At 54.3% G+C, this 12,699-nt stretch overlaps 1 protein-coding gene across 2 annotated transcripts in view; it reads right to left on the minus strand.

The window, feature by feature from the left end:
• The window catches only part of SCARA5 (scavenger receptor class A member 5), a 95,874-nt gene that overhangs the window by 11,450 nt on the left and 71,725 nt on the right, over positions 1-12,699 (minus strand). Inside the window, exons 6-8 of one of the 2 annotated variants that reach the window (XM_075997133.1) lie at positions 11,866-11,964; positions 10,163-10,219; positions 2,097-2,206 (exon numbers count right to left, since the gene is read on the minus strand). In XM_075997133.1, the coding sequence (XP_075853248.1) occupies positions 2,127-2,206; positions 10,163-10,219; positions 11,866-11,964 (236 nt within the window). In that variant the 3' untranslated portion in view covers positions 2,097-2,126. Of the gene's footprint in view, positions 1-2,096; positions 2,207-10,162; positions 10,220-11,865; positions 11,965-12,699 lie in introns of those variants that run through there. The other variant, XM_012775395.3, reaches the window with a different exon arrangement.

A 12,699-nucleotide genomic window follows, 5' to 3' on the forward strand; every position in this document is an offset into this window, starting at 1 on the left:
GTAACCCGCTGTTCTGGGGATGCCGGATCCCTCTTTCTAGCCACTGCTCCCGCCCACGCCGGCCACTTTCAGCGCGAAGCCATCACCCGCGAGAAGCTGGTCTGAGGTTGCACCAGCAGGGCCCGGGGGAGGCGGGCGGGCGGGCACCCTCGGACCAGCCGGCGCTGCTCGAGGGCTCAAGAAAAGCTCTTGATGTGTGAGGGCCACGTGCACACACCCTGTGTTCCCTCAGGAAGAGAGATGACGTCTCGTTTGCTCACGGCCCCTCAGTACTTAACGTCACAGCCTGCAGAAACGCTGGGCGAGAGCCTGGCACGGAGGGCGACGCGTGGAGGATGCGTGACTGTTAGCAGGCACGACTGGGCTCTCCTTCTAAAGGCCCCGGGACTCCTGTCCCTCTCGGGCTCCCGTCTTAACCTTCAGTGCCTGGCTGTTCAGAATGGGTGCTGTGCCCACCCCTAGATCTCCCCCAGCGCCCGGTGGAGGGGGCAGGAACGGTGCTTCCCCAGCCTGGGGACCGTGGAGTCAGTCAGCCACGCTGGAGAAGAGCCCCTGGGCGGTGGCCCCAGGACAGCCTCGGGTTCTGCACGCCCTTCTCACTCCACCTCTGCGAGGCCCACAGGTGTTACGGAATCTGGTCCTCCAAAGTCTCATCAGGTGTCCTTACTAGAAACCCCCTTTACTTGAAGTGACGCGGATGAGTCCCTGGTCCTTGCCATCAGAAAACCCAGAGCGAGCACCTGTGAATCCCACGCGCCCACCTAAGGGCTGGTCGGCTGCTTGCCTCCTTGGCCCGGGGGGCCAGGGAATTAATTGGGATGGAGTCAAACACGGGTGTGGGATTTCCGGGAGGAGGAGACTCGAGAGGGTGGAAGGAGGCTGGTTCTGGTCTCAGGCGCAGGGTTGGGATCTGGCCAGACGTGACCTCTCCACACCGACCCTCTTCTTGAAATGGGTATGACGGTGCCGCTGGGAACAGCAGGGCGTCAAGGACTGGGCACATCTCGGGCACCCACTGCTGTGAGCGCCCACCCTGGCCGGCCGGCCGTCTGCCAGCAGCGCGTGGGAGCTCTGAGGGTCTCCACGTGTCGCCGAGGACGGCCTGGATGCCGGTGGCCGAGTTGGATCGCATCCTGGAAAGCCTCTTTGTCCCGTGGGGAGTGGCAGCAAAGTGCTCACCGCGCAGCTGGATCAGTCTCCTAACTTCCCCCGTGCTCCCAGGGCTCGGCTCCTGGCTCCTCGGCGCACTGGGGGAGGGCACCAGGGCGTCCCAGGAGGCAAAGGCCTGCTCCTGCTGTCAGCAACTTTCTGCGCCCTGCAAACTGGATGTGGCAGGTTAGGCAAGGCAGCTCTGGAATGGCGGGAATGCAGTTCGAGGGCTGAGGTCGCTCTCCGGTTCCCAGCGCAGCCCTCACGAATCTTCTCCTACTTGGGGATTCTCCTCCCAAACAGACATTTCTTTGGTCTCTCTGCCTCGTGAATATTCGCACAGGACCGGCTGTTCTGCGTGAGGCCGAGCTGTCCTCCCCCGTTCCAAACACAGGAACCCTGTCCTCGCCGTGCCACTCCTGACAGCTGCTTGTCCTGCCGCGGGGAATGGAAGAGAACTTGGCAGCGTCTCTGGGGAATCTGCTGCAGGATTTTAGAGCCAGCATCTGGTTTCATGTACCAGACACTGGCATCTCTGGGTGTCCGCAGTGTGTTTTTATCTGATTATGCTCTGCCTCATTTTACACTGTGTGCTCTGCGTCTCACAGCTGTAATTGTGGAGTGAGAGGAGGAATATTCTTCCCTTTCTCCCTGCAAGTGACTTTATTACTGGGCCCCTAGGTGGGTCGAGGAGGACCACTCGATGGCCGGTAGCACGGCCTCTCAGAACCGGTTTCCAGGGCTGAGGGAAGCTCGGCGCTGTCTACTGCCCGCAGGGCTTGCCGACACCCGGCTCGGAGCCGCCTCCAAACCCGACTGCAACAAGGCCACGTTCTGGGCACAGTCCAGGAGAGAGTTCAAGTCACACATGAGCAGGGAAGAGAATTCATGCCTGTCTACTGAGTTCCCCGTCAGGAACGGTGCGGGGTGCCGTACACGTGCGTTTTCTCGTGTGCTCTTGGCAACAGCTCCATGAGTTAGTTACTACAGCTCTTATTTAAGAGAAAACAGGCCCGGAGAAGTCCAGTAATGTGCCCAGGGTCACACAGCCTGCTACCTGGCAGAGTCAGAAAGAGCAGAGGGCTTTTATTTTCAAACCACAGAGCTGACCCCCAGGCCAAAGACTTAAGACAAATATTTAAGACCAGCCCTCTCCAAATGTAAAATGGTTTTCATCTCTCTCACAACAGCCCATGTCCTCGGGCTGAAGGGAATGAGAGTCTTAGACTTAAAGCAGCGTTCCCACCCAAATCACCTGGGAAGCTCTGACACCCACGGGGCGACAGGCCAGCTCTGAACAATTCGCAGGAGAGGATGGATGGGGGATCGAGCCCTGGCTCCACGACTCCCCAAGTTGCTGGGCTTTGTGAGAAAGGCAGATAGATGTCACTTCTTCTGGGAAGGCTTCCCTGACCCGTGGCCCCAATATGTGCTCCCCACTACGAGAAATACTGCACTGCAACTTCCTCTTCCTCGTCGCCATGCACCCCCACGGGAAGCTGCATGCAGGCTCAGAGATCAGCATTCTTGTGGTTCTCGTCACGCCCCCTCTTGCAAACAGAGCCCTGCCCGTCCCACGTCCCACGGCAAATCGTGTGGAGTGAATGATTGGGAATGACCCGGTGAACAAATGGATGAGTGGGGCTCAGAGAATGGCACTGATCACCGTGTACCCCAGAACCCGCTTGGCAAGTGCATCAGAAGGGCCCTAAAGCCCAGGGAACTTTGCTTCTAAAGGAAAGCAGAGGAGAGAAAACCCACCCTAAGCCTGGGATATTACAGCTCCTCTGTGTTTGTGTCCCCTGCCCCCCAGTCCCCCTGCCAAAGCAAAACAGGAGGGAAGAGGGGAGGTTGCAGAGCACAGAAATAAACACATGGGGCTGGGAAAACAGGCTCTGATTTTCTGCAGCTGCAGAGTAGAGCCCCGGGGATAATTTGGACCATCTGCCCATTAAGGAAGTTGAACTTTCATTCTCTTGTAAAGAAAGAACTCCCCATGCCCCCAGCCGGCCTTCAGCGCAGGGGCTCCGTGGCCCCACCTTCCTGAGACCGAGGTGACACTGCTCAACGGGAAATGTGATCCATATGGGAAGGACAGGAGCCATCCCAACAGCAAAATGAGGAATTTCTGGTCCGGGCGCTCTCCTGCAGGGCATTGCTTTCAAAATGTGGTCTGGCCTGTGGGTGTGCTTTATTATAAAATGCGATTTCCTGATGGGAATCTGCTCTTAACTTAATAGGGTCCTCTGCGACTCTTCAAAGCACTTTTATTAGCGGTCTCATTTGGTGTTTTCGGCCCTGCCCGAAGGTGGGTGGTGGGAGCCCCACTTTATGGGGGAGAAAGCTGAGACTCAAAGAAGGGAGGTGACTTTCTCAAGGTCACATGATAAAGGGGCCAGACCAGGCCCACACTCATGTTCCCAGAGTCCTGTGTCTGTGATTGGGGGTCACACAGGGAGCTTGGGGCTTTGCTGGGCAGGAGCAGCAGAGATATCACCCGGGTTGTCACTGCTCTGATGAGCCGCACTGGACTCTTTGGAACCGTGAACTCACTCCTTTGTCTCCCCAACTGTGTTTTATATTCTTTGGAAACTGGGAGTTTGGTCTGATTTTGCTATTCCTGGCTGCCTGGTGTTTAATAAAAACGTGTCAGATCGAATAATAAATGAAGAGTTTCCCTGCCCGGCCCTGCACGGGGAGCTCACCCCACTGCGGTGGGCGGATGTCCTTCAGGCCCAGCAGCTCTGCTCTGAGCAGGGTTTGCAGGAATTTCCCGGGTGGCCTGGGCGTCCAAGCCAGTCCTTTTGCTCCTAGGCCTCTCGAAGGGCAGTGAGAGGTCAGGGTCAACAGGCATTTAGGACCAGAAAGAAATCCTGGCCATGCTGAAGGCCGGTTTTATCAGGCCTTCTAGCCTGCCCTTCTGGCAAATACCTCGAGCAGGTGCTGGCATTTACAAAGCTCCCTCTCTAAGGCTTTGCGACAAACCCTTGTTTTTATCTCCAGGCCCAGGGCTAGTGGCCTTTGGGCTCGTTTATCCCCTCTGCCTTCACTCACCCTGTCCCCACCCTGCCCTGGTTCCTGTCTCAGTTCTGCTCCTCCAGGTCCTAGGCTGAGCCCCTGTCTGGGATGCTTATCAGTCCTCCAAGGCAGGAGCTAACCCCGTGGCCTCGGGCAAGGAATTTGACCTGTCAGTGTGGTTTCCTCCTCTGTCAGCTGGGGGAACGACACATACCTTAGCGAGTTATTCTGAAAGACCAGGAGCTCAGGGACTGGGGTGGTCGGTCTCAACAGTGGTGAACTCAGTATAATCCCAAGGATCGTGGTGGGGGACCGAGGCGCTGTGGCAAGTGACGTGTGCGGCCTCTGAGTCAGCGAGGAAGCCAGCCACGGGCTCCTCCTGCCACAGCCGGCTGGGGACCTCCCGAGGGGCCGGGCTCTGCCTGCCTCTCCTCCTTCCATCTGAACTGGACAAACAGCTCCCTGAAGAAAAGAGGCTGAAACATAGGGACAGCGAGTCCAGCTCGATAGGTGCTCCTAAGCACCCCGCAGGGTGTCCTCCACAGGCAGGAGGGGACAGGGAGCTGTGACGTTAATGCAGTGGCACCACGGCCAACCCACTTACATCAAAGGCACCTGGGGACCCCAGTCCCCACCAAACTTAATCCGAGCGCCTGCAGCCCCATCACCTCCCGGCACAACCGGAGAGCTCAGGGTCACGGGGATTAAGAACAATTCCCAAGTTTGTCTGAAATGTTTCCTAAATAAACAAACCATGCCTGGCTTTAATGTACATCTCAACTTAGTCTCAATGTTTCTTCATGCAAAACCCACATCAAAGGTCCAAATTTCACTACTTCTGTGGTTGCAAGGCATTGTTTTTGCAGAAAATTTCTGTGCTCACCTTCAGTGTGAGGTTTGAATTCTAAAAAGAATTTTCTTGGCCGGGCACTGTGGCTCACGCCTGTAATCCTAGCACTTCGGGAGGCCAAGGCAGGAGGATTGCTTGAGCTCAGGAGTTCGAGAACAGCCTGAGCCAAGAGTGAAACGCCATCTCTACTATAAATAGAAAGAAATTAGCCAAACAACTAAAAACAGAAAAAATTACCCATGGTGCGTGCCTGTAGTCCCAGCTACTCAGGAGGCTGAGGCAGGAGGATCGCTTGAGCCCAGGAGTTTGAGGTTGCTGTGAGCTAGGCTGAAGCCAAGGCACTCTAGCCTGGGCAACAGAGTGAGACTCTGCCTCAGAAAAAAAAAAAAAAAAAAGGATTTTCTTGCAGGGCAAACCCAGAAGCCACCGCCTGTCTGCTTAGGGTCAAACTTGTTACCGTGCCCCGCAAGCATGAGGCCCGGCGGCCGCATGCGCACACCTGACCACTCCCTGCAAACACTGCCTCGCTTATTTCCTTCCAGCTAGCAGTTCTCAGGCTCCAGCCCTGCCTCCTGCTCTCCCTTAGCACACACTCACAGGACAAATATTAGTGGGCCTGTTCATGACCTCTTAGGATCACCAAGTGGGGACTTGGGTTCTCCGGCCTAAGCATGTGCTCGGTGTCCACAGTCACCACTCGCATAAAAGGCAAACAAAGGGGGGAAGGTGGCCTGGCCCTGTCTCAGAGCCACAGAAGTGGGTTAAGGTGGCCAAGGCCTGGCGAAATTAACAGCAAAATCTGAAATAGAGAAGAGGACCTTAACAGTAGCTGAGAATTGCTAAGAGATTAGCACCTCCATACTAAACAAACCACTCAGAAGAGACAGAGTGGCCCACGAGGACCCCCGTGCTGAACAGAACCAAAGACGGCAGCACAAGGCGTGAGAGTGTGGACTCGGCCGGGCCAGACAGACCTGATGGCATCCTGGCGCCCTCCCTTACAAACTCCAGTGACCGAGACAAAGTTCCTAACCCTCCCCACCCTCCGCCCCCTCACCTGTCTAACACGGACGTGATCTGCCTCCTGAACAGCACTGCGAGGACTAAGTGATGTGATGAGCACAGAAACTTTACTACTCACAGCACCAGGCACAAGTTTATTAATAGTATAAAACCATGTGCATGGTCAATGTTTCTTAGAAGTGTGGTTTACTCTTAAGTCATGTCACTGCTGCGGTATGAAAGTTCTGTAAGAAATTGAGGAGATATGTGTGGTTAAGTCAATAAAGAAATACATTTGCATATAAAAGGTGCAGTCGCTTTTATGGGGATGAGGCTAACTTTGGAGCTACACTGTCCTACAGGACTGCCCACGACACCTGGTATAGCCGACGCTAGGCACAGAGAGGGAAGGAAAGGAGTCCACGGACCCTAAAGCACTCTCTTTGCCTGTTTTATTCTAAAATAGAGATAGAAACATCTCAGCAACTATGGGAAAAACTGTCCAGAAACCTCCTCTCTGATCATTTTTGAGTTTACACTGCACACTGGAGGCCCACCCCAAACTTACTTCCCTAAATATTGAAAACACACAAAAAGCCTTAAACATCTTTCCAGTTCTCTGAGCCACCAATGGTAACTAACAACAAGCACTGGTTTAGAATTCACCCATGTCATCGCATATATTTTTCCAAGTGAAACCAAATCGAGAAAGGTTTTTTTTTAAACAATCTGAACTTATATCCTGCTTTAAATTCACACTGTGGGACTTAAACAAAACTGAACCCTTTACCCACCCCTTGGTTGCAAAAATACTATTTATTTTTCTTGCAAACGGACCCTATACTAGGGTAAAACAAATATCTTTCTCTCTTAAGATGTGTATATATAACTATTTTTCTTTTTTTTTTCTTCTGGCTAAACTTCCAAAAGCCAAACATCTAACAGAATGACTTATCACCCTGGCCTGAGGGAAAAAAAAAAAATCTTTGTTTCTCATCAAGCAGAAATCAGGAGATCTGGATTCAAGACCCAACTTGGCCATGACCTAAGCGGGTGACCGAGGGGATTCCCTCCGTCTCTCTGTTGCTGGGCTCTGTTCATGGGACTGGTGGGCAGGGTGGAGACAGGGAGAGGAGCTGATCTGAAATCCTTCCAATCCCCAAACCCTAGGACTCCGGATCAAAACATGGGTAAACAATGGCAAGAGTTTTGTTCTGAAAAATATTTTACTATTAACTCAAATGGGTCCTGAGAAACCTTCTGTGTCATGCCCTTCTCAAATGAAAATCCCAGACTTCCAGGATCCAAGGGAAGGGTAACTACCGTGTTTCCCGAAAATAAGACCTACCCATAAAATAAGCCCTAGCAGGATTTCTAAGCATTTGAGCAATAGAAGCCCCTACCCCGAAAATAAGCCCTAGTGCTGGGCGTGGCTACGCAGCGCGTCTGCACAACCCATGCATGTCGTCAAGGAGCGGTAAAGAAGAAGAGCAGCCCTTCTCATCCGCCCCAGGAGAGCTCTGTGGCTCCACATGAGAGATTGGGGCCAATGGTTCTAAAGGAAACAGAGTCGCAAGAAATTCAGGATGGAATTTGGGGTTTGGAGAGTTATGATGATGTTCCAGAAGAAGACGACTTAACTATATTTGAATAAAAGTAGATTGTTGTACCGTACTTAAAAAAAAACACACATCCCCTGAAAATAAGCCCTAGGGTGTTTTTTGAGGAAAAATAAATATAAGATCCTGTCTTATTTTCAGGGAAACACGGTACCTTGTTTTCTCACCAATCCCTTTAATGTGGTAACATCCCCGCCTGCTGGAACTTTAGGTTTCTGCTGCTAAAGGTGTGCACGGAGGTGGGTGTCTGGGAAAGGTTTAGTGGCCTCAGGGATGGCCAGGACACCAGAGACCAGCCTGGCTGAGGGCTCCCTCCCCACAGCACTGGCTTTTGGAGGACGGCAGCTCCCAGTGCCGAGCTCTTTCTTCCCACACTGTGGGTCCCACGGTGGGGCTGCCCAGAGCCCAGGGAGTGACTAAGAAACCCCCAGACGTGGGCACCGTGTCCGTCAGAATTTCCACACTTTCTTGAAAGATGAGCCTTGGCGCTCTGGTCAGAGCCTGGGTCTCAGGGATATCCTTACCGCCTCTGGGACCCGAGTTCCTTGGAAACATAAGCATGGCTTTGGCGTGGTCAGTGGAGGGGATGGCGGGGTGGAGGCTGTGGGAAGATGACCCCCCATGGGGCACAAACCTCAGTCTTGAGTAGCTCCAACCATCTGGTCAGCCCAGGGCGGTGTCGGAGCTACCAGTAAAAGAGGGAATCCCTGGAGATTTTAAGGTGCTGGCCATACCGTCTGAGGCTGGGGCCTAAGCTGTCGTCCCAGCGTCAGCGGAAGTCAGGGGCTGGGTGTCTGGCTTAGAGGAAGAAGGCAGTCTTCCTCCCTGGGCCTCTGGAGGAGGGGAGATGCAGGTGGCCTTCCAGTGTCTGTGTCCTGCCACTCCCATGTGCCACATGCTGTGTGCAGCCTCCTGGCAATGCGGCTGTCCCTGCTGAGGCCCCTCACCTTTGAGTTCCTGTGCCCATGGAGACCGTTTGGAGCGGGGTGGGTGGGGAGCAGGGAGGAAAAGCGCAGAGCGTTGTGCAAGCTCAGGCCCTGAGCCCGTGTCTGCGTGCTGGGCTCCAGTGAGGGTGTAGCCTCTTGGCGGCGGGAAAGAAGCCTCCGTCCCCAAGGAGAGCGTCCAGCGCTGATCTCAGCCTCCCGCCGGGCAGTCACGGGGCTCCAGGGCCAAGTGGATGGGCGCCCTTCCCCCACACCTCCCCACCCATCCCCCGGGAGCCCCACCACCGTGCCTCTGGCTCCCACCTCCTCACGCCATGCCCCAGCCTCGGAGCCCGGTCCAAGCGCAGAACCCACTGAAGCAAGGGCGACGGGACCAAACCACCCTTCCTAGCAGCGGTAACTAATGCCCTGCTAGCTCGGACCTCCCCTGTCCTCTCTCAAGTCGGCTGCAGGAACAGCTGCCAAAGCCCTCCCGACAAGGAGCCCCTCTGCTACGCGGGCAGCGTGTCTGATCTCCCTCTCAAAGGTCATCTCTCCCCACGGTTCCTCCCTTCCCGCCCACCCGAGTCAGGAGTTATTTATTTCTCGGAACTAAACGCCAGGATCCATCGCAGCTACCTCGGCAGCCTCCTATCAGACGCAGTCAGCACACAGAGCGGGGCCCAGCCCTGCAGATAAAGAGCCTTGGACGGGGCCACCAGATGGCCTCGTCTAGCCACGCACAGCCGGGCAAGCCCTCCGAAAGGCCCCTAGAGACACTGTGAAGCACACAGATTGCTTTGTGGGTTTCAGCATCTCAGTGATGTGGGCACGGGAAGTCCGGGATGGGCCTGGGCACTTCCTTGGTTTTCCTCTGCTGGATCCATCACTTTAGAGGACAAAGTGCTGTCACATGTATTGTTCCCATGTGATCCTTAGTCACTGCCCCAGGGCAGGGGAGGGCAGAGGAAGCAGCAGGTAAGTTAAGTGTCCTGGGGCCTTGGGAGGGTCCCTTCCAGGGGAGAGGGCTCCTTCTGGTCCTGGGGTGAAAGTGTCACTTGAAGGGCCTACTGAAACCGAGCAAGATCAGCCTTAGGGAGTCCTCAACCTGGGTCCAGCTTGTGACTCTGCAGTGGTACCTGTCCCTGAGTGTGCACAGAGAACCTGTAACGCAGGCTCTGCTTCCCCGGGCCCAGTCCTCACGGATGCCCGAGGAGGGGATGGATATCTGCTTGTGCCCTCACATGGGACGGCCACATTTCATAATATGACATGCTGGTTTGGGATAGTGGCTTTTTTTCCCCCCTGAAACTTGGCTGGGAGACTCTCTCTGTTAACTCTTCTCTGGTTTCTCTCCAAGATTCTACACGTAGCCCTCTGTGGGGGGGGGGGGCGGAGGCGGAGGGGGGAACCCCAGAAAGGAGTGGCACAGCTAGATAAGCTGGCTTCCCTTGTCAACATTTTAGGAAGGACCCCATCAGAAAGACGCTCATTCCTGCACTGGGCGGTCCACCCTCTGGACCCCCAAACTCATGGGGCTGCTTGGGGGACAGCTCCCCCTGTGCCCGCAGTGTCTGGTGGCCCCGGCAGAATTTCCTTACTGGCATCCCCGGCTCTGTCTCCCTTCTCTCCTTTCTCTCCTTTCGGGCCTCGGTCACCTAAAAAAAGAGGAGGAAAACTGGCGTTAGGAATGGAAACAAATATTAATTGTGACTACAGTGTTATCTGCAGGAGACTCATGAACCCAAGACAAGAGAAGCCCTCCGGCAGGAGCCAAGAGGGCCTGGGCAGGCAGGGTCAGGGCACAGCCGGTTCTGCTGCCTGCTCTGGGCACCCGGGAGGAGGAGGAGGAGGGGCCCGATGAGAAAGCTTCACTCCCTCCTAAAGCGCAGAAGAGCAGCGTCTACCAGCACAGCCTCCAAGAGCGCGTGGAACTCAGCAGGAAGAAGAGAAAGCAAAGACATTCCCATTCAATGGTCAAGGTCATAGAAGTCCACATCCAAGCACAGGGACGAACAAGGCAGACGGGCTTCAGTTACATAAGAATGCGGCGGGTTATACGCCAGGCAGATTTTCCCATGGGGGAGACCGTAAAACATGGTGTGGGTTCCCAGGGAACTGTGGAATTTCCTTCCCAGGATATGGTTAAAGGAGCAGACCTCTCTTCCCAGCTGGCATCTCCCTCTACAAAGAAGTAGTAGTCCTGGCACTACTCAATGGGCATGAAAATGATAAGGGATTTCTATTCCAAAGACCTCCAGAAAGATATCTGTAAATCAAAAGCCCATGGGCATACTGTCCGGTGTAAAACACAAGCCAACAATTTCCAGGGGAGAATGCCAAGGGTGATCCAAGTTTTGAAAAAAATCACAGGCAACCATATGTGTATATAGGAATGTGCTTAGAAAAATGTCTGCCAGGATGTGCTCCAAAGTGTCTACAGTGATTACTCTAAAGAGTAAGAGCTGAGGGGGCCGGGGGTAAGGATCCACTTTTTGCTTTTTACTTTATGCACTTCTATATTGTCTCATTTTTTTTTCAACAAGCATGTGCTGCTTTTATAATCTGTTTTAACATCAATTTTTTTTTCAAATGGGATCATAAAAGAAAGGAAAACCTCAGCCTGTTTCATCATCAACCAGAAAATAAAACAAAATTTCCCAGTGATCCCAGATCAAGGGACCATCCCAGACACAGGGTGGGAAGGATTAACAGGACTTTTTTCCTTAGTTTTCATTTTAACAAGTGAAGAGCAGGAAGCCTGGGGAAAGAGTGTCAGATGTTCATCTTCTGCTGTGAAGACTGGAGATCTGGACAATTCTGAGAGAAGCGCGGAAAGACAGACTCACTATAAAGCAGGTTCCCCTAAAGATGAACACGGGAACTATCTATAGGAAGAAAAAAAAACATCAGAAGAGACACGGTTGGGAGATGCAAATCTTAGAACGGAATTAAAGCTGGAATCTGGCAGGTCTGGGGAGGAGCCTGAGGCCTCTGTGTGTGTCCTGTGGGCCACCCTCCTTGGGTCACATGTCTGGGCTGCAAGCTGCAGAAGGCAGCCTCGCATTTTCTACGAGGACTTTAGTGTCTGCAGAGTGTTCTCCCACCTACGTGCTCATTTACGCATCCTGGCGGGCCCGTGAGATACAGTGCCATGAGGATTTCTACCTTTTAGAGGAAACACTAATGCTTCCCAAGATGAAGCGACTTGCCCAGGTGGCTCTGCAGGCCAGAGGCGGCGAGGGTGAGAGCCCTGCTCCACCCCTGCCCCGGGGCTCTGGGGCACCCCGAGATCCGTTATTACCTTTGAACCCACGCATGCCCATCGGTCCTGTGGCCCCCAGCTTCCCGTCGTCACCCTTGGGGCCAGGCAGCCCTGGGGTACCCCTCTCCCCTGGCAGACCTGGGGAGAGAAGAGATGAGCAGTGGAGCTTCGGACACAGAACAGGAAGGGCCCTTGGAGGTCACGGTCTGGTTCAACGCTCAGTCGCTGCCCAAGAGCACCTTTCATCTGTTAGGCTCGGGTCCCTCCCCCTGCAAGGTCTGGTGCTGCTGCGAGTGGTAGCGGGGTGGGGGTGCCAACCATCTTTAGGAGGCATCCCTTTATACTCTGGCGTGCTGGCGATTTGGATTCAGCATTTTTTTTTTTTTTATGAGCACTTTCTGTGTGCCAGGCACTGCTCTGGGTGCTTTTCACAACGTTTCTTATTTAATCATCACAACAAACTGGGAGGTATTACTTCACCTGTGTTATGAATGAGGCAACTGGGGCCCAGAGAGGTGAAGGAACCTGGCCAAGGACACACAGCAAAAAGGGTTGCAGCAGGATCTGAGCCCTGCTCTTCCCGAAGTTCCAGTTCATGGTCATGCTGGATCCAAAGGGCTCACTGGCACTTAGGGGGGCACAGAGGGATGGGCAGGATCAAATAGGAGGAAGATGAAACAGCTCCTCATCCTGCTTAGGAAAAACCAGAAAGATCCCTTCCCTTTGGCAAACACGGGGAGGCGGAGCAAAGAGAACTGGAGGCCGAGAGGGTCGGGAGATGGGGTGGGCGGCCTGCTGCCGGGTCAGGCCCCAGGGCTCCCAGCCACGAGGCCCGTGGCCTCAGCAGCACAGATTGCGCCACGGAGAGCCAGC

Source organism: Microcebus murinus, chromosome 24 (genome assembly GCF_040939455.1).
Source record: "Microcebus murinus isolate Inina chromosome 24, M.murinus_Inina_mat1.0, whole genome shotgun sequence".
Lineage (NCBI taxonomy): Eukaryota > Metazoa > Chordata > Mammalia > Primates > Cheirogaleidae > Microcebus > Microcebus murinus.